The sequence below is a fragment of the Coccinella septempunctata genome, chromosome 6, assembly GCF_907165205.1.
Source record: "Coccinella septempunctata chromosome 6, icCocSept1.1, whole genome shotgun sequence".
Taxonomy (NCBI): Eukaryota; Metazoa; Arthropoda; class Insecta; order Coleoptera; family Coccinellidae; genus Coccinella; species Coccinella septempunctata.
Genome location: NC_058194.1, coordinates 19466945 through 19493712, shown reverse-complemented (window position 1 = coordinate 19493712; position 26768 = coordinate 19466945). Strand labels below are relative to the sequence as shown.

At 36.9% G+C, this 26768-nt stretch overlaps 2 protein-coding genes across 4 annotated transcripts in view; one reads left to right on the top strand and one right to left on the bottom strand.

Annotated features, from left to right (window-relative positions):
- Positions 1–2520, top strand: part of LOC123314703 (centaurin-gamma-1A) — a 185907-nt gene extending 183387 nt beyond the window's left edge. For both annotated transcript variants that reach the window (XM_044900006.1, XM_044900005.1), the window contains exon 12: positions 712–2520. In XM_044900006.1, coding sequence (XP_044755941.1) covers positions 712–984 — 273 coding nt within the window. In that variant the 3' untranslated portion in view covers positions 985–2520. The remainder of the gene's footprint in view (positions 1–711) is intronic.
- Positions 2521–3659: 1139 nt separating this feature from the next.
- Positions 3660–26768, bottom strand: part of LOC123314704 — a 67687-nt gene continuing 44578 nt past the window's right edge. Inside the window, exons 2-4 of one of the 2 annotated variants that reach the window (XM_044900007.1) lie at positions 24665–24781; positions 20850–20964; positions 3660–4257 (exon numbers count right to left, since the gene is read on the bottom strand). In XM_044900007.1, the coding sequence (XP_044755942.1) occupies positions 3914–4257; positions 20850–20964; positions 24665–24781 (576 nt within the window). In that variant the 3' untranslated portion in view covers positions 3660–3913. The remainder of the gene's footprint in view (positions 4258–20849; positions 20965–24664; positions 24782–26768) is intronic. The other variant, XM_044900008.1, reaches the window with a different exon arrangement.

Below are 26768 nucleotides of genomic sequence, written 5' to 3'. Positions count from 1 at the left end.
GCAGTACCTGGCGCTTGTTAATAACCTTGACTACCTATTTCAATTCATAATGTTGAGTCCAAAGATTTAATCTTTGATTGAGCCTGGAGTTCTAACAATTTTACCTAAGAGCAGTAGATGTAATTTTTCATAAGTTTGTTCGTAGAGTGGTTTACAATGTTTTGTACTGAGCAAGCGCAATTAATTTGTGTGTAGGAAAAATCTATCTGCGTTTGCTCTGTACAGTTCACAAACTCTATACAGTTCACGAACAAACCTTATCTGATGACATGAATCTAAAGTAACGGAAGCTACACTTGTGCTAGGAGTGGATGAATGAATATTCAAATTCGTCAATTGTGATGATAGTTTAGTGTCTGAAAATATAATGAAATGAAAGGTTTAGCGGCATGCAGACAGGAATTGAATTCTGAAAAAAGTACCACCCAGAGCAGGGGGCGTAGGTTCGAATCCTGCTCTGGGTGGTACTTTTTTCAGAATTCAATTCCTGTCTGCATGCCGCTAAACCTTTCATTTCATTCAAATTCGTCATTTCATTTATAACAAAAGGGCGTACCGCTTTTACTTAAATAAATTTCGAATAACTCAAGATGTTAGAAAAATTCGGAGATATAATCGAACATATTACTGCCACTGCGGAAGAGCACATTTCATTGATTTTCAGAAATATTTTCATGATGCACATAATTTTTATCCTGATTTTATTTTCAGCATAACGCCAATGTCAAAAGCATCGATCAAGACGGTCGTACCCCCTTGGCCTACGCTAGAGCTGCGCTAAGTATAGCAATCGCCAAAAGCCAGACAAACAACACGCCAAACTCAGAAGCGAATGTTGCAAGTTGCAGGAGTTTGATTGAGCTCCTTATATCATACGGTTGTCCAGAACTTTCTACATTTGTTCCTGGTAGCGGAACACTTCCTCGGCGCAGAGGTAGCCAAGCCATTCAACATTTAGAAAAGTTACCCTCCAGCATTCTTTAGTGACGAGAAAAACGCACGAGTTGTCCCCCTATTGATTGAAAGGCATATTATGTAATGATGGTTAAGATAGTGAGTTGAAATAATCACTTTCACAGGTTAAATTGGAATTGAAAATATTTGATTCTATGTGTTCAATGGAATTTCCACTTTTTGAATATTTTTTCAGTGTAGATCAATGATCTTCATGAAGATCAGACAAGGTGTTCAATCAAACCCCACGTCTCCAATGGTTGTCCATGTTGTCAATAACTTCTTTTTGTCTCCAATTATTCGCTTCATTCATGGACATCCATTTCGCCTTCTACTTTTGGACTGATTAGGAAGAAATAAATTTGTATTTAAAGATTAGTCGAAATAGCTGAACAATCACTACTTAGAACAGTCTTGATGTATGATAATGAAAAATTACATAGTAATCACTAGCTTTTCGTGAAGAAATTCGTTGTTCGGAATTTACATTTGACTGCCTCTGATTGTGATGAAAATTTGAATCTCGTATCCTTTAGTTCCAGTTCAGATATTGAGGTAGTATAACTGTATAACGTAAATAGATCACAAACCATTTAGAAAATGAGGGACGGATCATATTCAGTGCTGTAAAAATCTTGCAATGTCTATCTTTTTTTTTATTAATTGTTATGCCCTCCTGTATTCAAAAGTATTCTTTTAAAATCAAGTTACGAGTAAAGTGTTTCTTTGAAAACCTTGACTTCAAAGAAATCTGAGCGTGATGAAAAAAAATTAATATTTGCCAAAAGACAATCCACAAGAAATGACGACAAAGCCGCAGGTATATTAATTTATTTTTCAAATATCCGCCACCAGTTTTACATATTAATCCTATATTGCAACAATACCATGATATAAACTATTTTTTCATCACTTATAAATTCATTTCAATGATTCAGTAACTCATTTGAAATATTTAATGATTTTTCTATTGAATAAAAATAATATAGGTGGATTCTTGAGGGTGATGAAACTGAGAGACTTGAGTTAGCAAAAAAATTCAACTGTGGTGCAATATGACGTTTCTTCAAACAAATTAGAGGGAAGTTTTTCGACAATTTTTTATTTCTACCTGCTGTATATCTCTGGTGTCCCAATTCAAATAGTTTGTTTCCAAGTGGTTCATGTTTAAAATACTTCACTGATTGCAATATCATATTTTCAACTACGGCACGTACTTATTTTATTCTCCGTGTAGTGAATTCGATGTACTTATGTACGTAATTTTTGTTGTTTGATTCGCAAATAGAAGAAAAACAGTCTAAAAACTTTCATTGACTAAAGAATCTTTTTTATGTGTATTTACCCTAGTGATAGCGATTTATTTATTATATCTATTTGTATGAGTTGCAGTGTCGTGTATTATGTCTAATTTTTCTAGCTGGAAATACTCGTTTTGTTATTTTTTTGTACATAACTTCGCCAAAGAAATTGTATCTTATATTGTTTTGTATATATGAGTCAAATTTTGTACAGAAATTATATATGTTGTTCTTCCTTACATAAAATGTTATTTGATTCTTAAAAGTCTTATTTATTTCAAAACTAGCTATACCCGCCCGCTTTACAGGACGAATTTTTCATCAAAGGAATATAACCATCAACTGAGAACCGCCTTCAAAAGAAGAAACATTTTTATTGCCCCATCCAAAGGATGTGGAGAACCATCTAGTGACGATATTTCGTTACGTAAATTGGCCATAATTCAACTCAATTATGTTGGAAACTGAGTGAAAATTTATGCTACAATATTACATCGCGATTATGACAGAATGAGTTTTCTTCAAAACCTTTTATTTTTTCATGAAACGTCTACTTTAGTAGAAAGATGCAAATTATAACTTGACTATGTTGTATTAAAGAGAAGAATAAAGTTCTGTGCGAGTCGAACAAATGCCTTCCAAACGCACACTGAGTTACCACTGAAAAGAGTTGTTGGTGTCATGAAATGTTCATTATATCGACATACCAAACTTTGTTCATCGGACTCATACAAACGAATCTGGACAGGCAGGATCTTCATCTATGCGTGTTTCAGTTCTCAAGTTGCCATAAAATTGAAGCTATGCAATCAATTCCGGATTGTTCGACCAGAAACTATCCTACCGGTAGCTTGAAGTGATTTCGACGTGCAGTTAACAGTATTTTCCGATCTTGTGCGACGATTGTAGCTCTTGATCTTCCACCCCAAGGGTATATGCAGAACTTCCGCCGGTACGATAGCGATTCCACGGTCTACCAACTAAACTTTGCGAAACCCGGCGACGGCTAGTAACTTCTTGTTGAGTTAAACCTTCGTTTAACCATCACACTAATTCTTCAAGTTGGAAAGTCTCGCAAAGCATGTTAAACTCATGACAATTAATCTACAATTGATACTACACAACACCAGATGAGTTACAATAACCCATTGTCACACATAGGGACTGCAATAACATACACCAACTACCTTATAATTTTTTTTATTAAGCCATTAATTGTCAAGAGGACCCTATTTTGTGTGTGTGCAATATGCAAAAATTTTATTCAAGTGCAAAACGTAATGAGTTTTCTCTCGAATATGAGCAGTGTATTACAAAAAAGCCAGAACATGGGCGATTTTCTGGTTCGTTATTTCTTATGGTGAATGTTGGTACAAAAATTTCAGATTAAATCTTGATCAGTTTATTATACCAATTTACATTCAAGAATACTAAGTGCATCTTCATTTCTGAACAGAATGTGATATTCCAATGAAAGGGGTGTATCAGTGTTTAAGGGACCTACCCTCATACATTCATAATATTTTTGAAATTCATGCTACCCATGCAACTCTTCCTACCCTTTCACAAGTCGTTGATGTTGGCGCTAGTGAAAAACCTCCAATTTCTCCTATAACGCTAACCCCACCTCCCCTCTGCCCTTCAGAGGGTGGCGGATGTCAGTCCGGGTCGTATTTGCAGTCAATTCTCAATAAGGAAAAGACAGCGACAAATGTTAGTATAGTCAAAGTCAGTTCTAATATTGCTAAAATTAACAAGTCACTCAGTTCATCTTCTTCCACTGTATCAGCATTTACAATGCACTGCTGGTCACCGTTCCAACAAGAAATCACTTTGACCGAATTCAAGAGGAGAAGACCCATGAAGGAGCAAGCAACGACCCAAAGGAGCGTCAAGGGTACAGCAACTTTCACTGAAGGTCCAAGAATTCGAAGGATGGATCCAGGGTTGAAAACTGATGTGCGGTATCCTCCAAATCCTCTGGTTGTGTGAATGCTTGCAGCTGGAAGAAATTATGGATTAACACAAGAGTCATTCGATTTTCGCTATTAGAAAATTTTACATTGTAAAATGTAATCAAGGAAATATTCTCCATCTAAATTAATATCGAAAGGAAAACGGACAACACAATTGTTTAGAAAACTGAAGTGTGATTTGCTAAAATAAAAGTTGTCTTTAAATAAATTGAGGAGATTAGTTAACACGACAACTCCCGAAATCGGGATAAACATTTCGTTTTCAATTTATGAAGTTGGAAATTTCATAAATTGATGTAGGTATATACCGAATACTGAGCGATAAATTGTTCATTATTGTTATCTGCAATTTTTATCCACCTCTTATTCACGACTGAATGATTAATGAGAACCATCAGCATTCGCATAAATTATTATAGCTGAATCCGTAGTGAAGAATTTTTCTGGATAGTACTTCATCAAATTCATTGCTGAATGCTGCGAATATTCATGAGTTCAACCATACTCGTATTTGAATATTTAAATTCATAGCCTGGATGAAGTTGGGTGGGAGTAACAAGGGATAAATGCAAGCGCACTCGAAAATTGAATACCTCCTAGAATACGCAATACGGATTTCAGAAGATGGGAGTATTGGGACTGCAAACGCTTTATTTTGGATTTTTTTTGTGATTTTCACTTTATGATTCCAAATTCAATATGGCAAACTTCGAAAAATAGAGTAGCAGGTTATTATTATTTTATTATTGGCAATTGGCTGGAAACGCCCTTGTATTGGATGTTTTCTTATTTAATTAGAGTAGCTACAGATGATGGATGGGTAGAGGAGGACCTTCTGAATGACATCTCCAGTTTCAAGATTTAACACCTTTTCCTTTATATATAGAGGTAGGTACTTGAAAAGAAAAGTTTTTGAGAACGAATAACACAGAAGTATATTATATATAGGCTAAATGTCCGATGGAGTAATGAGAAATATCCAGGTTCAGTTTCGCTATTCGTTTAGGATATTGTCAGTTAATGGACAAAATTTTGAGCATTTATTGAAGAAACTTGATTTTTTATATCAGATGGATTAGTTGTTATCTGTCATCTTAGAACTAAATGAAAAATTTTATTTGGTACCCTTGTATATATGCACATAACAATATACACGGCGCAAAAAAATTAACGCACATTATGGAAATCTCAAATTTATTCTACAACTGAAGGTGTTCTCAATCATAATTAATAATATAATAATAATTATTTTTATCAGAATTATGCATGCATATGTTATCCACTTTCAACGGTTTTCTTCAATACAGATGTTTTTTCCCAGCAGGAATAAAAAAGATGATATTATCAGATTTTGAATGTATTGGCTCCATTCTAAAATCAGTTGTTCTCGATCAATTCTAGTGATCAATAGTTTTTCTTTCGTTTGATTTTCTACACTCTATCGCTATGCAACGCGAAACACGCAATTTGATCCAAGAGGAATGTGCCCAAGCGGTAGTTTTGCGAGAAGAAGGGTGGACATACACAAGAATTGTAGAAAGGTTCTACTCTGTAATCTGTGGGTTTGGAGTTCCCATACAAGTGTGTCCAGAATGTTGCAGCAATTCAGGGAGACAGGTATGAATGTCCGAAGACCAGGACAGGGTAGACCACGGGTAACAACTGCCATTCAAGAACGTTACTTGAGAGTTTCTTCGTTGAGACAACGGTTTGCAACCGCTCGCTTCCTTCAAATTCAGCTTGACAAACTCATGAGGTGCAAATTAGCACTCAGACAATAAGAAATCGCCTCAGAGAATATGATTTAAGGCCTCGTGTAGCGGCAAGAGGCCCAGCTCTTACCCCAGCCCATCGAAGGGCGCGTTTGGATTTTGCGAGAGAGCATATCCATTGGGAAGAGGCCGATTGGGAAAGAGTTCTCTTCACAGATGAGACTAGATTCTGCCTCTACCATTGTAATCGACGTTTCCTTGTATACAGACGTCCACATGAAAGATATGCTGAGTGCAATTTCCTGAATACTACTGGTTTCGGGGAGGATCGATTATGGTATGGGGTGGATTATCTTTGACTGCTCGCACAGACCCAGTGAACGAGCTTTGTTCGTAGAGTGGTTCACAACGGTTGTGAACTGTACAGAGCAAGCGCAATTCCAATTTAGGGTAGCGAAAATCCATTTGCGCTTGCTCTGTACAGTTCACAACCGTTGTGAACCACTCTACGAACAAGCCTGATAATGGAGATATGAATGCTGATAAGTATATAAGGAACATTCTTGAAGAGCATGTAGTGCCATTTGCCCGATACATTGGTGAAAATTTCATTTTTATGGACGATAATGCCAGACCGCATCGTGCGGGCATCGTTCAGGAGTACCTTGAAGAGGTTGAAGTCTCTCGAATGTAATGGCCAGCAAGAAGTCCAGATGTCAATCCGATTGAGCAGGTTTGGGACAACCTCAATAGAAGCTGAGAAGTTCAGAAAATCATCCAGCTACTCTTAATGACTTAGGAATCCAACTCGGAGAAATCTGGGAAGGATTAGATCAGAACATTTTAAGATCACTCATTTTGAGTATGAATCGTCGTTGCCGAGCTGTAATTAACGCAAGGAGTGGAAATACCAAGTATTAAATCACTTATCAGCATTTCAGTATTTTGAAAATTGTTCATTTCTCTTCTTTCACATAAGATTCGGTGAAATCCTGAATTTTTCTTCCATTTAATGTGTCTTGTTTCGTTCAAAACCTTCCCGAGAGAACATAAAAAATAAGTTATATAGTCAATGTAGAGTTAACTTTCATTAAAATTGAGATTTTCAGAATGTGCGTTAATTTTTTTGTGCAGTGTATGTGTTACTTCATATATGAAGTTACACATGAGCATATAGAGAAGCACATGATTACCAAATAAAATAATATGATAATAACAAAATGATAAAATAATAATAAAATAATAATAAATAATAATAATAAAATATTAGAGTATATATATACTCCAATATGACTCAAGACTAGTCATAAAAAATAGGATTGCCATTAAAAAAAATCAGTGACGTAAAATCTCAAATTTGGGACATGCTGTATAACCTTTTAATTCTTACACCAAAAAGACCTCAATCTGAAATACTAATCGAATTTTAAAACAAAAGACTCTTTGATTAGCTAATTTACTGAATGTATTCTAAGTTAGAGACTCTTTCTGCATTAATGTCCCCATTAAGATATTTCGCAGTATGTATAATGCCCATAATTGAGTTAGCCTCGTCACATATGGCCAATTCTGATATTCTACGATGAGTGGAATTGTTTTCCCCATTTTATGACCTATAATAACAGTTATAATCGCTTTGTTGACGAGCAAACAGAAATTCAATCATCTCGTTTTTTATCCATGTGTTTGTTTTCATTATACTGAACTCAAAAAAAAATTATATTTATAGCTTCTCCTATTCATTTCACATAGCGTGAGAATTTTAAACCTTTCTCATCAAACAAAATCTTTTGAAATTGTTCGCTCGAATGAGTATTCGAGCGAATAATACTGGTAGTTTCATATTTGATGTTGATACTTTGGAGGAAATAACATCAACACTGAATTCGTTCGAATTCCCTTGAGGAATTATTTTACCGAAGAGGAACCTCTTTGATTTTACTACTCTCATGTTTGGCATGAAACTACATTGAAACTGATTTTTTCTTTTCAATTGAATTGGACGAAAGTTCTCCGATTTTTCGGAAAATATTATTGATTTTGTTTGGGTTATTATTTGAATTAAATAAATAATATTTCTGGATACCTTATACAATCACTTATTTATACAGGGTGATACAAAACGAATGGGAAATTGTAAAATTGGACAATCTGTAAGTATGCAATTATCATTATAGGTCGATTAAACCAAACTTACTTCATAAAAATGCTGCCATTTAACGAAATATGGGGTGTGGTAGTGTAAAGTTTAATGTCGTTAGCCACCTTGGCTAAAGTGATGTTTCAAAAGCGATGCATTAATTTCTATTCTAATAAATGCAGTAAAACTTTGATTGCAAATTTCTCGGAGACGGTTGAGTACTTTCATGTTGCTTCTGCCAAAGTTATCGTAATTACAGCATTTATTGCGAAAAAACTTTCATCCCCCGTATCTTGTGACTATCAACATTTCTGGATGGCTTGGTGGGCAATCGTCATATACATGTTAGTGTCTCCAGTTTCAGGATTTCCCTTCTGTTTTGAATCACCCTGTGGCCTGTATGAGAGGTTATAAATAAGGGTATGGAATTCAAGGATGAAATTTTGCAAACTTGCACCATAATAGTAACTTATTTCAGTACTTTTATGTCTATATATAACATATATGCAATATCGTATTAGATCGTAACGTAGTAACGCAATAAATGTTCTTACCAGAAACGTAATTGTTCTTCAGGCTGTATGATCTCACTGGGAATTAATTATTAAATTAACATCTCAGAACTTTCTGCACGTCAGGATATTCAAGAAGGGATGGGGAGGTGTGATGAGGAACTCTTAGGCTGATTTATCCCCCAGTTCTATCTTGTGAGAAGGGATGACTAAACCACATCTGGAGTTTCAGACAAGATGAATTTCGAGGGTGCCCATTAACTGAGTATATTGAACATCGAATTTTAATTTCCAGAAGTAAGTGCATGAACATTAAAAGAATCTTAGTAACATATGATATGGAGGATTCAAATTGGGGATCCTTTTTGTTATGTATTTACTGTAATTTTCTCGCAAGGCACTCTTTGAAATTAGATAACCTCAGACATCACGAATTTGCGTTATACAGGGTATATTTGAAGGTGAGGCTTTTTTTCTACAGAAGGTACAACTGTTCAAAATAAAGCGTTTCACCAAAAATCACCTATACAGAACTTACAAAATGACAAAGTTGAAAAAAAAATTGAAAATGATCTCCTGATTCGACCATGTGGTTTCGTTTAGGATATTGGCTCGTTCGATATTTACGTCGTAATGAAAATGGAAACTTAGGATTGCCGAATTGTTCTCATTATTTTTTATTAACTTACACGATTTTATGAAATGGCTCATTTCGATACCAACTGACAGAAGAGTCTTAAGAGGACACAAGTGTAAAAAATAAAATAATACTTCAAAATCTCACCAATAAAATTCGTCCAAATTATTCACGAACTTTTTCACAATGGCCATCACAATCTTTTTGTTCAAACATTCCAACAATCGTCGTAAAAATGGAATGAAATTGGGTAACATCATAGCACTTTTACAACATAACTTACACAAGCACTTTCAAGAAACTGCCTCGATTTTCTACATTTTTTTTTTCACCCTAAATTGCACGATGGAACAATCATGATTCTCTCAAAAGTGACCTAATACATCTAATCCGATGAACTTGGTACTGAACCATTCATTATCCAGCCATATGTTTTGTTTCGTTTTTGCGATGCCGGAGTAACCTTCCATAGTCCCGTACTTGAATTTCAATGAAATTTTGTGGAACTTCTAGGGGTTTTATCTCAGCCATCATTATCATCTAATATTTTATATAGACAATTTTGGTTAAACGACTTATTTTGATGAGTCCTACCTTCTGTCAAAAAAAAGCCTCACCTTCGAAAACACCTTGTATATCGACCACTTGAACGTTGACTGAGCAGGTTACTCGAACAAAAGATCAAAAATGGTCGTAGTTCTGAAAGGATGAATCCTAGGCAATCAACACTAAAATGATTTAATCCAATTTACCTGTTCGAACTCTCTTGAATAAAGATCAAGATAAAAAACTACCATTTATTTTGCGTGTTTTCAATCGTTTGTATTTTTAATCCCCCCAAGTCCAATGCCACTAAATTAAATTTTAAATACAGGACTGGAAGGCCACGATGGCTGCAGAAAAAAAAATGACTGAATAATATAATCATTGTTGGCAATCGTTCAGCAGGTACATTCAAGACTATCTGAATAATGGTTTAAGTTTTTTTAGTGCATCGTGAAAGGAAGATAAGCTTGACGTGTAGAGTGTAGAAGAATTGAGATCAGTTGTTAAAGAAAACGGTGAAATTATTCGCTGTCGAAGTGTTATTAATTACGTCTACATTACAGTGAAATCACAAAATATTTGTACGCCTTTGTGACGCTGCGATTTCCATTTCACAGAGTATATTCCTTCTCAATTACCCTTCCTGGATAAACCAACAAGGAGAAATTTCAAAGAACATTCTCCTTTTATTAAATTTTTTCGAGGTTTTCCCCTCTTCAATTCCATGAGAGAAGTATTTCATTGTGGAGTAAATAAGGGTCAAACCCTCCCGAGACATGAAGCGTTGTCGACCTGATGTTTCACGTTTTGCCTTTAAAACTCGTCGGATGAGATCTTCTTCATATTCAAGAGAAGGAAGAATGCGTGAAATGAATACGGGGAAGGTAATGATTCCAGTTTTTTGTTTCGCGTCGAGGAACTTGGGGATAATGGGCATTGTTTCAAAAAACAAAGGGAACCGTATGGAATAAGCACGAATACGAATAAAACCTGGAAAGACAAGGTTCAGCTCTCCTAATGGAACCTGAGGGAAGGTTGTTTAGTTATGAATTGGCTCGAAGCGGCTTTGTACTGAGTCACATCGGATACTCCCAGCAAGTATTTACAGAGGAAATTTCCATTATGTTCGTGAAACAGAAATTTAACTAAAGTGAATACATATACCTAATAATATATTCACTCATGTATGCAGACGAATCATGTTTTTTGGCATTGAATTGATGTGGCCAGTTCTTGATTAAAATTTATCATTGAACTGATGAATATGGTACATATACTCCATTCACATTTATTTTAGCAGTCGGCTGGCCATGAAATAATTTTCTCAAGTTTTTGTAACTAGAATGTAGTAAGGTTGGCACTCATGAAACGTCGTTAATGTCATAACGCCGTTGCCACAAATAATATCAATTTTTATTACGAAAATGCCGAAAGTGATTGAAAAAAGAGACAGGGTTTCAAGAAGTGCTATTCAGAATTCACGTCTGCTCATTCAAATAGTAATACCCTGATATTCTAAAATCCACAATACGTCAGACGGTAGCGAACATATTAAATGTCTTCTTCTTCTTCCTTTTGCTAGGACAATGTCCTGTCATATTGTAACCAGTCCGGCCCTTGCGGTCGGACCTTTCGAGAACCAGGGCGGTCGCTTCCTTCTGGAAGAATCGCGAAAGGTTCGCGAAGGTACCTGAATGTTTCCGGCGCCTATATAAGCCCAGCGGAGGAGCAGGTAGGCAAGTACAACTACAGTAACAGTGCAAGCGACTAGTGGAAATAAACAAGAGTGGAAATAAATAGTAGTGTGATACTTAGTTTGTGAATTATAAGTGTACTAAGTGTAAATAAATAATTTTAATAAGTTGGACGTTTTAATCAGCGAAGAAAACGTTACATTGGTGTCAAGTGTGCGTTTCAACATCGCTCGAATTAAATAAATATTTTCGCATATTTGTTCATGCCAGTGACCACAAGATTACAGAACGCAATGGAGACTCAAGCTGTAATGGACCTTTTGAGTAAGATGAACGAAAGAATGGAAGAAAATTCTCGAAAATTAAATGAGAAAATGGACGAGAATTCTTGTAAGTTGAAAGAACAAATGGTCCAAAATGAAGAAAATTCTCGAAAATTAAATGAGAAAATGGACGAGAATTCTTGTAAGTTGAATGAACAAATGGAAGAAAATTCTCGAAAATTAAATGAGAAAATGGACCAGATTAAGGAAAATTGTAATGATGTGGTGAGTCAACTTACAGATAAATTGGATAAGAAACTGGAATCCATAAATGAAAAATTTTATAAAGTGGACGAGAAGTTCGATATAGTGAACGGAAAATTTGACGAAGTTTATGAAAGAGTTGATGGAAAGTTTGACAAGGTTAACGACAAGTTTGAAGAAATGGCAGGAATAATTGAACATCATTCCAAGTTGATAGATTCCTTGAAAAGAATGTCAAACAGAACAGATATTCTGGCTTCAACACCCTACAGCACAGCGAAAGCGGAAAATGACGGCGAAGGTAGTAGAATGAAGATCAAGCCTCCAACGTTTGATGGAAAAATACCCTGGTCGACATATCAAAAACAGTTTGAAGCTGCTGCCCTGGTAAACAATTGGAACGACAACGAAAAAGCCACGGCATTAATTATAGCTCTACGAGGAGAGGCACTCAACATCCTCCAGACGATCCCGGAGAGTCAACAAGCCTGTTACGAAGTTCTTACATCGAAACTTCAGATGAGATATGGTGATGCTCATCTACAACAAGTATACCATGACAAATAAAGAACCGAGTGCAGAAAACAGGGGAAAATCTCCAAGAGTTTGAAGCTGATGTGGCGAGATTAGTCAGGTTAGCTTATCCATCTGCCCCAGATAGCTTCCTGGAACAGCTATCAATCCAGACATTCGTGGATGGGATAAAGGATAGTGAAATACAACAAGCCCTGAGACTAGCACGCCCTAGAACCATTGATGATGCCTTAGCCCAGGCTTTAGAAATTGAGGCAGCAAAGCAAGCGTCACATAGAGGACACCTTCGTGTAAGACAAGTCCAAGAAACAGACCGATCTATTCAGGACATTGTCAGAGAAGAAATCCGCAGAATATCACAAGTTAGGAAAAAGGATGCTGTGTGCTGGAACTGCAACAAAAGTGGGCATTTTAAGCGAAACTGTCCAGAATTGGAAAAAGAGTCTCAGCAGGAAAACTAAAAGGGGTCGGTGATAAGGGGCATAAATCGACCCAAGACAAAAATGCCCCCGAAGTGATAATCCGAGGAATAATGTCTAAGGATTTATCAAGCATAGTTATCCCAGGAAAGATAAATGATAGAAGTGTGAAAATACTGGTAGACACTGGCTCGACTAAAACCATTGTGCGTCCAGAAATTGCTGAAGGATTCAAGATTCGCCCAGTTAGGATCAAACTTCGAACTGCATCTGGACAGGAAATACCGACTTATGGATCGATCGTCTCCACTATTGAATTGGGAAACACAACAGTTAGCCACGAAGTTCTGGTAGCTGGAATCACGGAAGAAGTTATTCTGGGATTGGACCTTGTTAAGAAGCTTGGATGCCAATTGGATATGAAGAGTGATGTACTTCGGCTAGGAAGTGAAGAGATTCCATTCAATGATGTGGACGACAAGATATATCGGATTCGACTGACCGAGGACATCACGTTGCCAGGCCGAACTGAAGGCATAGTGACTGGTAGATGTGAGGATGTAACGAGGAGTGGCTGCGTGAGAGTAATTGAGCCCTCTGACGATACAACCTTAGCTAAAGGACTATTACTTGGGAAGACCTTGGTAAGGGTAAGAGACAACATTCCCATCCGATTGCTCAATGTCAACATGTTTCCAGTCACCCTGAAGAAGGATACCTTGATTGGACGTGGTGTACCTGTGTACCATATTTCGGGTGGGATAAGTACTGCAGAAGTCTCAAAATCGCAAAGCAATTCTGAAGAACTGGTGTCCCTCCTCACTTCAAAATGTCAAGAGCTCGACCGATACCAACTACTCGAAGTGAGAAAATTGGTTCAAACGTTCTCCGACGTTTTTGCTACGGACGGAAAAGCAGGGAAGACTGATGTTGTGCAGCATAAAATCAATACTGGTGATGCACAACCTATCCGACAGCATCCTAGACGTCTTCCTCTGGCAAAAAGAGAAGAAGCTGAAAGGATTATTGAAGACATGGCGAGAGAAGGTGTAATCGAACCGTCAGATAGCCCCTGGACATCGCCCGTAGTATTAGTGAAGAAGAAGGATGGAACTACTAGATTCTGCGTAGACTATAGGCAGCTCAATCAGGCCACGAAAAAGGACAGCTATCCCTTACCGAGAATTGATGATACCCTGGATACACTCTCGGGATCACGTTGGTTTTCCACCTTGGATCTGAAGAGTGGATATTGGCAGGTTGGCTTGGATCCAAAAGACAAAGAAAAGACTGCCTTCAGTATTGAAACGGGTCTGTGGCAGTTTAAAGTTATGCCTTTCGGTCTATGCAATGCTCCTGCCACATTTGAACGTCTGATGGAGACAATATTGACAGGGCTCTCCTGGAAAACTTGTCTGGTGTATCTGGATGATGTGATAGTAGTGGGAAAATCATTCCAAGATCACTTACGCAACCTATCCGAGGTTTTCCAGCGACTTCGTGATGCCAACCTAAAGCTAAGTCCTAAAAAATGTAATCTGTTTCGAACAGAAGTAAAATATTTAGGACACGTAGTTTCACGTAGAGGTGTCAAGGTTGATCCGGATAAGATCAAGGCAGTGCAGGAATGGCCTATACCGAAAGACAAAAGTGAGTTGCGGAGTTTCTTAGGCCTTTGCACTTATTATAGAAGATTTGTATCTGGTTTTGCCAACGTTGCCAAGCCGCTGACGAAATTGACGGAAGATGGACAGGAGTACATATGGTCCGATGATTGCACTGAAGCCTTCGAACGATTGAAAAAGGCTCTGGTCACAGCTCCAGTTCTGAGTTACGCAAGGGCTGAAGGTAAATTTGTGCTCGACACCGACGCCAGTAATACAGCCATTGGCGGCGTTCTATCGCAAGTCCAGGATGGACAGGAAAGAGTCATCGGGTACTTCAGCAAGGTGTTGTCCAAACCAGAACGAAATTATTGCGTGACCAGGAGAGAACTTTTAGCAGTCATCAAGTCCGCAGAACATTTCGACAAATATTTGTACGGAAGGAAATTCTTACTAAGAACGGACCATGCTGCTTTAAAATGGCTCCTGAGTTTCAAGAACCCGGAAGGACAAGTGGCTAGATGGATTGAGAGGCTGCAAGAGTATGACTTTGACACTGAACACAGAGCGGGGACTAGCCATCGCAATGCAGACGCGTTATCAAGAAGACCTTGTCCCGAGAATTGCAGCCATTGTTCGCGCCTGGAAGAAAAGATCGATTTAAGGCGGACCACCGTAATCGAAGACGACTGGCTACCTGAAGAAATTCAGAGAGCACAAGAGGAAGATAACGACTTGAAAGTAATCCTGAGTTGGAAGAAGAGCGGTAGACGACCTACTTGGGAAGAAGTATCCAGACTGAGCCAGAATATAAAGTCGTATTGGGCACAATGGGAAACGCTGAAGATTGATGGAGGTCTTCTGAAACGTTGTTGGGAAAATGAAGATGGAACTGAGCAGAGACTTCAGTTGATTGTGCCGAAGAGCCGTGTGACAGACATTCTGACCAGACTACATAACGGAACTTCGGGTGGACATTTCGGGATAACCAAGACATTGGAAAAAGTCAGGCAGCGATTTTATTGGCCAAATTGTAAGAGGGACGTTAAAGATTGGTGTAGAAGATGCAAGGTTTGCGCTGCTGCTAACGGACCTTATGGTAGAGGAAAAGCACCAATGAAGCAATATAACGTCGGATCTCCCATGGAACGAGTAGCTATCGACATCGCTGGCCCCTTTCCCGAAACAGATCATGGAAACAAGTACATTTTGGTAGCGATGGACTATTTCACGAAATGGGTGGAAGCCTACGGTATTCCTAATCAAGAAGCAAGTACGGTAGCAGATAAATTGGTCAGAGAATTCTTCTGCAGATTTGGAATACCTCTAGAGCTGCATTGTGATCAAGGCCGAAATTTTGAATCGAAGCTATTCCAAGAAGTATGCAGCAAATTGGGGATTCACAAAACAAGGACTACCCCTCTTCATCCACAATCAGACGGTATGGTCGAACGAATGAATCGGACCATGGGAAAACATCTAGCCAAAGTAGTTTCTGATCACCAGCGGGATTGGGATGAATATTTACATCTATTCACCATGGCATACAGATCTTCGGTTCAAGAATCAACCAAGGAAACCCCATCCAGTATAATGTTCGGCCGAGAAATAAGGCTGCCTTGCGACTTAGAGTTTGGATGTAAGCCTGGAGAAGACGTAGCCGGGGAGGACTACGTTAGTAAATTAAGGAACAAGCTGGATTACATTCATGACAAGGTACGCAATCAAATGCAGCAAGCAAGTGACCGAATGAAAATGCGCTACGACATCAAGGCTATTGAAGGTGGATTCACCACTGGAGATCTGGTGTGGCTACATAATCCACAAAGGAGGAAAGGTTTTTCACCAAAGCTGCAGAGACAGTGGGAGGGACCGTATGAAATAATCAAGAGGATAAATGATGTAGTTTACCGGATAAGGAAGCTTCCCAGAGGAAAACCAAAGGTTGTCCATTTCAACCGATTAGCCCCGTACGCGCAGGACAAAGAAGAAGTACGTCTTGTGGAAGCCCCGATGCAAGGTAGCAGCGATTACCAGAAGTTTATGGATTGCTATGGTGAGACACGCGTCGCACGGTTCGGCGTTACACAGGAAGTACATCAAGATCTCTTTACCGTGTCTGAGGAATACTCTCTCGCTCATTGCGTAGCGGAGGACCTTCGTATGAGCAAAGGAATAGCCAGAGTATTCAGAAATAAATTTGGACGTCAGGAACAACTATTGCGACAGCAGCCAAGAATCGGAAAAGTTTTGAAATTGAAGGCTGAAGGTCGGTTCATTTATTACCTAGTCACCAAGCGACATTCCTATCAGAAGCCAACCTATCAGAATCTATGGACGGCACTGCATAGCTTGAAAGAAGACCTTCAACGCTTTGGAGTTAGGAAATTAGCTGTTCCCAAGCTCGGTTGTGGATTGGACCGGCTAAATTGGCGAGTTGTGCGAAGCATGCTGGAGGTGGTATTTCAGGGGACTGGTATACGGATCCTGGTGTGCAGTTTCAACCCAAAGCAGGCCAGGGAGCTTGGAAAAACTGTGGAGTGCTACTTCCATCAGAATGGCTACTGTAGGAATGGTGATGACTGCAAGTTTCGCCACGGTCCTCGGAGAAATTCACTGAATCTGTTCTGGGACAGAACAGGCTTAAGGAGGGGACAGTGTAACCAGTCCGGCCCTTGCGGTCGGACCTTTCGAGAACCAGGGCGGTCGCTTCCTTCTGGAAGAATCGCGAAAGGTTCGCGAAGGTACCTGAATGTTTCCGGCGCCTATATAAGCCCAGCGGAGGAGCAGTTAGGCAAGTACAACTACAGTAACAGTGCAAGCGACTAGTGGAAATAAACAAGAGTGGAAATAAATAGTAGTGTGATACTTAGTTTGTGAATTATAAGTGTACTAAGTGTAAATAAATAATTTTAATAAGTTGGACGTTTTAATCAGCGAAGAAAACGTTACAATATTAAATGTAATAGAATTTATAAAATGTTTCATCTGAATTTAAACGACTTCTATTCCAGCTGAATATTTCCACAATCAGAAAGATTGTGAATGAAGGGGATGACAAAGAATTTTCTTCTATTAGGAGAACCAAAAAAGTGGTGGCATTTGAGAATTTCATGTTTGAGTGAATCAATGCGAAAAGTTTACTACAGGATTTTCGATGAATGTATATATATAAAAATAAGTTCCCGAAAATTGATTTTTCTATTTTTCATTTGACTCGTCCTATACATTGTGAATGTCTTAAGGTACCAATAAATACCTAGTTTAGTTTAGTTTAGTTTATAAGGGGATTACATTTCACTGAGACCTCAAGGTCTATTGTGCCCCCCATCAGAGCTGTAAATACCTAACTATTATTATTATATTAATATTAATGTTTTAAAATGAACAGCTACAGCTACCTAATTAATTCCTTTTACTTATATTGATGTAAAATGATTTTTGTTGAAGAATTTAACATTCTTGTAATTATCTGTTTATTCCTTCGGGAGATACCCATTCCCAACCACTGCATCATATGCATTTCATCTTCGGGTGAATATTTTTGAAATCTACAACTGATGTAACGTATTCAAACTTTAGCCGAAGAAGATAACGAACATTAACTCTACTCAAGGTAATGCATATTATGATATTCTGCTGATCTCTTGTATTTTCCATCCAAATAACTAGATTTGGTATGCCTTCAACCATTTTGTATAAACTTCAATTATGTTCGTCACATATTTTCCGAAGAGATTCGACATTGTGATAAAATACGTTATTACAGAAACTTTTACGTAGAACGGGCAACATAGCGTTGATTCAAAACCCAAAAATGTTTTGACAAGGGTCATAACCCCACTTTTTCGTACTATACAGAGTGAAATGTGTTAAATTTCCATGGCCAACCGAGTGCTAAAATAAAAGTGAATGGAGTATACTCAAAGCCGGAACGAGGGCGTGGCGAGAGAGGCGGTCGCCACGGGCGCTAGCGATCTGGGGGCGCAAAATAAAAATAATAAAAAAAAAGTATTCTCTCCATTTGAATATTTTTCATTTAATATTCAACACAAAACATAATATTAAAAAATATGCCATAACACATTATACATATGTGTGTGAATTAAATTAATTAACGAACACTCTACATGTGGGATTGTAAACAACGTCCGTAGTCCACACCATAGACTGGAGAATAATAACCAAATACTTAATAATAATAAATTATTAAGTAGTATATAGTCCACGCCATCAGTATGAAAACAGAATGCGTCGCCACAGCCTTCTAAAGAACGTCTCTATAGAGGGCTGTGGCGTCGCATAACAACCAACGCGATAACAAAGGTCATGTCGAGATCTACTCACAAAAAAATTATCGTTGACCGATTGAGGCGCAAAACCTTAGCCGATTGAGGGTATTTCCTTCAGAACATAGACAACAATAGCTCCTTTTATCGCAGACAACGGCGACAACGCTCGTGCATTTGTGTTTCTAAGGGTTTTACTTCTTCTTATTATGATATATACTTAGTTATTGAGTAAAAATATAATATGAGCCTGGAAATTATTCGAACTGGAGAGCTGGTGAATTATCACAGATAGAGATTACAGAAGAGGAAAAGAAAAGAAAAATAAAAAAGCCTGGAGGAGAAGCTGATGATAAAACATTTAATTTTGACTAGAAGAAAAAGCTGAAAAAGGACCTCATTCAAGTATTGAACTCTATTTCAGTGCAACTTGAAGAAAGATTCAGTGTTTTGCCAGAAGTTGCTGAAGACAGCTTTCTCGAGGTAATATGTTTGCAAGACTTTCTACTTGGCGAACTAAACAAGAAAGCATTGAAGTATAGTTCCGATTCAGATCCTTAAAAGTTTGTGGCCACTCAAAATATTCTTGACTTTATCAGTAACTACAGCTGCCACAGCTTCATATTAACGTTCTTTCAACAAATTGAAATTCGTGAAAACCTATTTAAGGTCTTCAACTGGATAGGAAAGGCTGATTTATTTAGCATAGCAGTCCCATCATTAGAAAACGACATCATTGATATTCTTACAGAAACCAAAGCAAGAAAAGTCAAATTAGAGTTCATTTTGAATGAATGTTATTGTTATTTTGTATCCCTTTTATTTTGATTTTATTTGTATTAATTTCTTTAAAATAGGAAAGATTTTTCCGAGCATGAAAAGCTAGGTATTCGATTATGAAAGATAAATACAAATCAACATATGAATGAGAATTTCTTAGGGGCGCATTATGAGAATTCGCCAAAGGCGCCAGAATCCTAGTTCCGGCTCTGAGTATACTTGTCGTTACTACATTATTTTACTATTCGATAAAAAGCTGTAACTGCATGTCACCCTATGAAACAACAAAATAAATGAATGAGATCCGTGTTGGCGTTTGATTTGAAACAACCTTGTTTCATGATATACCTAATATCCAAATATCCTACGTATCCAGAAAAAAAATTACACATGCACAAAATGAAAAACATGTAGAGGACACTCGAAAGTATAAGGGCCATAAAAACGCGCCTTTTCTCTCCTGAATTCGTTAATTTTTCCTGTCAATTCAAACGATCTGGACACGGCAAACTCAACAGGAATTAATTGTTAAACTAACCGAGAAGATCCTACACAATCTTATAACTTTGTCCATTCACTCATAAATGGCAAGAAACAGAGAAATCTGCAAGGGGGGTAATTGTCCCAAGTTACAGGACTGTCCCAAGTCTCCCGAATCTACCGGTACTAGAACACTAGAAGAGTTGCTCTTTCAGAATGTGCATCACACTCTTTGATAATATTTCTGGGATAAACGCTTGTCAAAAGTTGATTTTCGTAAAATTCCGAAAAATATGGGGTCAGTTGAAAATTTGTCAATACCAAACGGTTGCACCGAAGTGGATGAAATTTCGAGAATTATTATAAGAAAAGTGGCTCTTCGTGAACATATAACATTTTCAGCTCTGCGGTAATATTTATATTATTTAATATTAAAGCTGGTATTTTTCATGAATATTTAAAACATTTTCATGTATCATGTATATTTCGAACTTTGTATTTAGAATACAATACATTTTGTGATTATAACCAATAGGACGTTTCTAAATCTATATTTATTTCAACAATCGAATTCTTCTGGTCCAAACAATTGTCGATCAACACCGAAGACATAAAAAGGAAAGAGGAAAATGTGAAAAGGATCCTATTTTGTCTAGATAGCAAGCCGGTCATAAAATCTCTCTTTTTATATCCGAATGCGCTGTTGTGATCTATCTTTTCTGAGGTCAGCCTCAGAAAACCTACCTGCTGCCAGAATGGTTGCTCCTCCGGTGGGAATTCCCAAACCCAGGTTCATTTTCCCTTTTTCCACGATGAAGGCGACGGTCCCAATTATGAGGAAAGAGATGCCGCACACGATCTGAAAAAAGACATTTTCCTGCAGCCATTTTAAGAATTATCTCATTAATCTCCTCGCGCAAGTGTAAGTTTGCTTTTTGATTAGTAATCTAGTAATCACAACTTTGATTACCCGATCAACGATTTGACAGTCGTTCGGTTTCCAGAATAAAAAAACAGTTTTTCATTAGCGAATAAATTGAAGAAACATGAAATCAGAATAAATATACAGGCTGTGATTTTCTCATGATTTTTTTTTAGCAGTCCCCATCTTAAACCTCTCAATTACTTTCTATAGGGTCTCACGAAAAACAGTATACTTACTTATATGAAAAGATAACAATTAATAGAACTAATATTGCTGGCGAAAGAGTTAGCAGAAATCTTGTCTCTTATAAGAAGAGCATTTACTAGCATCCTCAAAGAATAAATAAGCTAATTTAAAGTAGTGCAAATTATTTTCAACATCAAACTCAGTAACCTGAAGATCCTACTGTGATAACGAAACACTTGTCGTGGTTAAACAACTCATATTTGTGAAAATCAAAAAATTCTGTTTTTGGTTCACTTATGAATTTTCTTCAAGTATCGGCCACATCAATGTGCAGGGTGTTTTTCCAGGTATTGAAATAAAAGATAATCCCATTCCTGATTTTTTTGGGTTCTTTTAGGATTAAAGATCAAATTTTCAGTTGAATCGATCAATAATTCCAGAAGTTATAGCATGGGTAATACAAATTAATTCTTTTTGTTTTGTTATGGTCAAAATGAATTTATTTCAGAACAGAATGAATCATGAATGATCAGATCATTCAAAGTATTTTCAATCGCTGGCCACAATTTCTTTCCACTCAGGCTATTTTTGAATTCCATCATGCTGACAGTTGAATTTTGTCTCAGGATCATTGTAACTATGAGTAAAAATCCAGCCTCAATAAAAAGACAGTAAAATTTGACGATACCCCCTGCACTATCATTTCAGGATTCCCTCTGATTTTCAGCATTTGAAGATGTGTTTTCAGGAGTATGCTCTGCGGATATTCTGCAGCTTGCAGACAAAACACTGTACAGGGTGGGCAAATTTCGATATTTTAGCACTACAGTTTTTAAACCAGAGGAGATACACAAAATCTGATACCCCATTCTCTTTCTTTTTCTGAGAAACTAACAATAGTAGTAGTCATTTTTGGCCACCATAGAAATATTGAGAAAAAAGGTTTTTGACCGTTTTCTATTATTTATATTGATACAAACCATATGGTGTTATATATTTTTGAAATCAGTAAAAATTAAGCTTTCGAAAAATTGCACAGAGAACTAGTGGTCCCATTTAAAAAAACATAACTTTGGGTAATAGCTTCGTAATTGAAAATCCTACTAAAAAGGCGAGCACGCCACTGGATTCTACGTAAAAATGTGCCTGTATAATGTTTCAATTTCAGAGCTCTACCATCAGTATTAGCGGAGATATAAATTTATTTCGATATCGCCATTTTTCCAATTTTTGCTTATAAATCGAAAACAAAAGAAAGTGGCCAAAAATCACTACTACTATTGTAAGTTTCTCAGAAAAAGAGAACGAGAATGGGGTTTTAGATTTTGTCTATCTCCTCTGGTTTAAAAGCTGTAGTGCTAAAACATCGAAATTTGCCCAACCTGTACATTTCAGCCTACATTGGGTAATATTACGTCAAGATGTCAAGAATTAAACAATAACATTTGCAAGAAAATTTATTGACAATAATTCCGAAATGATTATCTATTGTATAATGACTTCGTAGCTGAATACACCCCTGTATTACATCTAGGCTTCCATAAAATGAGGTAGATGGTCGATGTCTGCTTGTGACACCTCGTTCCGAGAAACTTGAACTTCGTAGATTGATGGTGAAAAAGTCTGTGGAGGATTGTGCAGGGATGAATTGTCTCATCTCTATCATAACGAAAAAAACTGAGAGAGCTGAAGAAATTATCCACTTCTGACTTATAAATGTCATTTTAACCACGCGTACAATTCAACCGCTGATCGAATGACTTTTTTGTTGTTTTGATTTCTAATATGAGTTTTTTTTCTTTCTTTTGCGTTCATGGGTGGAGGTTTTTAGGAAACTTCATATCAGCACACAAGATTAACATATTAGGCTGGGTGAATTCCTTCATTTCACAGAGTGGAAAAAAAAAATGATTATTTGTTATGTTTGTTATTAAGTACTTTGTTATTGTTAGTAGTAATTATAACTGCCTGTAAAAGAAACTATTTGATTTATTTAACTTGTTAATAAAGTTTGATTTGATTTGATTTGATTTGTATATATTATACTCAATTTTGATATACAGGGCCAGCAAAAAGTAACGCACAAAATTCATATCTTCGGAATCAATTCAGCTACTTTTTTTCAGGGGAATTATCAAACAGATTTTCTTTAAATAATGAACTTTTCGCTTTTCAATTAGGGAGTGGGAAAATTGCCATTCGAAACAGTTAGGTTAGGGTTAACCCTAACTTTTTGTGCCAGAAATGGATAGACCTTTTGTTGTCTAGTATGATTTGGTCATTGATGAAGTTTGTTTTCTTACATTTTCCCATTATAGGGATGGTTTCTCTTGTTGAATTCGGTTTTTACTTTTTTATGTATTTTAAGGACAATGACATACACTTCGGGCCAGGCGGGATTGATATTTTTGAAGTGTTACTAAAAACATACCTATGGTATGTGGGGTAATAATGAGAAGAGAGGTGATCCATTATTTCCCTTTGAGTCCCTAGATCTCCCGATCTTGGCCTATCAGGGCAACACAAGCACTTTCAATAAGGTGTCTCAATTTTCTGCACTGTTTTCACCTCAAATCGCATAATGCAACAATTTTTCAAAATTACCTGATGCAATTAATCAGATATACTCGTATATACTGAATTATTGATCATTGTAAACAATGTCGGTCGAACCATTTGTTTTGTTTTTTTTTCCAATGCTGGAGTAATTTAATGAAATTTTGTCGAAATTCCGGTTCTGCTATCTTGAATATTTTATACAAGCAATTTTTAGTGTTTTAGTTTCAAATATTATTTATTTATTTTGTCAAAAAATGCTTCATCTTCGAAAACACCCTGTATATACGTTGTTAAATCCAAAAATCGCATAACTGATCAAAAATTAGTTGTATTGGATTGAATCAAATCTCAACTAACCCTTTAAAGGCGTTTTCAGATAGGTATCAAGATTGCTCTCACAAACAGAGCTTTGGCGTCAGCCTTGATTTCATATCATACTTTGGATACTCAAGGATGTCACGTTATGAAGGCACGAACACAAATGTCAGCCCTCATAATTCCGGTAATAATGACGTTATACATGGAATCACATTATTTCCCAGTGGATCTTGCAGAAACTCCATCAAATAGAATAATGGAATGTTGGACGAGAGAACGAATGTCTCTGATGTGAATTAATCTGTTTCATCGAAGGGAATCAGAGTTTGAAGCGAAGGAAACTTGTGTCAAAGGGTCGATAGTCGATATCAGGGGAAAGTTGTAATACTATTAATGACTACGTTGATTAATATCAGAGATGGCCTATGAAATCAACAGTTGCGAAAATTCTTAATCATATCATAATCCCATACATTTTTTGTAAAATTTCCAAAGAAACAAATTCTCAAAAGATAAAATATATAAATATCACTCCAAAAACGCACTGATAAAAAATTTAATGATAATTTACCTGCAATACCCTCAGCTGTAAAACTCTTGCGAAGGGGTAATACTGTATATTTCTTATATCAGGTGGGCTATCCAGATCGGAAGGAGCTATTGATACCTTCAAACTAGGAATAACAACCTGAAAAAAATACAGGAATTGAAATAGTGAAATTGAAAAAAGCTTGATCCGGTACTAAAAGTATTCACACTGTGATTAAGAATTGCTGTGTTTTTAAGTTATTCTCAATGCAAAGATTTGAGCAGAGTGATCAAATTATTGAAACTGTGTATTGTTAAAAATGATTAAATCTTTTTTTTCCACTTTTGGAAAAAAAATGAATACGCATTACTTTCACTGATGGCATCAGTTGAAACTGAATACCAATTTGAAACAGAGTTCCAATTTACGTTTATAGTACATATGTGTAGCAAAGTAAATGAGTAATCCATCCCTTAATCTGTTTTTCAATGGCGTTCAGTTTTCTACTCGGTGTATCAGTATATACTTCAGCTTCGATAAAGTCCCCAAACGGATTAACGTTTCAGAGTAAACTTTCTTCGACGGGAGTTTGAGTATGAGCACTATAAGATTGGAAACATATATCTGCCTACATGATCCACCATAAAATATCAAAGACTTATTTATAATACAAAGTATGATGTATTGAAACCCTGTTGAATTGCATCTACGTTTAATATAGAATTGAATTGAACGTAGCTTTACATAAAATGTAGGTACATATCTAACGAAAATTATTTTAATGGATAGTGTTCTCGGTGCAATCTAATGGATATGTTTGGATAAGGGAATAAACAGCTCGGTTCTTTCTTTTAGTATTCTCTTTAATTTACATCAACGTTTCGAAGACCTTCGTTAAACTCACAATTTTGCATACTGAAGAAGACGGCGAAGGTCGTTGAAACGATGTAAATTGCAGAGAATACTAAAAGAAAGCATCGAGCTGTTTATTTCCTTATCCAAACGTATCCGAAAATTATTCATATATTCCTACTTTCAAGGTCTTCCCTTTTTTCAATACAACTCAGTATACAGGGTGTTTTAAAAGGTGGCGCTTTTTTTGACAGAAGGTAGAACTCATCAAAATAAGTCGTTCAACCAAAAATTTTCTATATAAAATATCCAAGATGGCTGAGATACAACCCCTAGAAGCTCGACAAAAGTACGGGACTGTAGAAGGTGACTCTAGCATCGCAAAAACGAAACAAAACATAAACATATGGCTGGACAATGGATGGTTCAGTACCAAATTCATCGGATTAGATGCATCAGGTCACTTTTGGTAGAATCATAATTTTTTTTTTTATTTAGAAATTTCGCTTCAACCACAAGGGTTTTTAGCGATGGAGTGGTATATATTAACATTATTAATTATATTTGTTTGACAATTTGTACACTGCTGAGAAAGTTTATGATATTTTTTACTTCACACTTTTCCACCAAAGTGTCTTTCAGAGAACCTGCTATGAAATTTCTTGTTCTTTCTTCGTGGTATCTTGGACATTCACAAAATATATGTTTCACAGTTTGTTTCACGTTACACGTGTCACAGAAAGCTTCTTTGGTCCGCGTTATGAGGTGTTCGTGTGTTAGTCTGGTATGACCGATCCGGAGTCTACTTAGTATCACTTGGTGTCTCCTGATTTTCGGAATGTTTTTATGTGGTTCAGTGAATTTTTTTACTTCTGCCAACTTGGTAGTAGATGAGTTCCATTCTGCTTGCCACAGTTTCTTCTGGGTTTCTTTCAGAAGAGGTGTCAGATCTGTTTGTATGTTATATGGAACAAGTGTAGCGTCTACGTTGGTTGTGGCAGTTTTAGCTAGATAGTCGGCTCGCTCATTACCTCGGATCCCTGTGTGTGATGGAGTCCACAAAAATTTGATTTTCGCTGCGTTGGTATTTGTCCTTCCTAATTCTTTTTTAATCCTTGTCAAAATTGGATGGTTAGTGTAGAGATCTTGCGTGGCCTGTAATGTGCTGAGGGAGTCGGTGATTATGACGCATTGTCGAAGGTTTTCATCGTTGCAGAATTTTAGTGCTCTCCATATAGCGTATAGTTCACCAGTGAATACTGTTGCTGTTTGGGGTAAGCTGAAAATGCTTTCA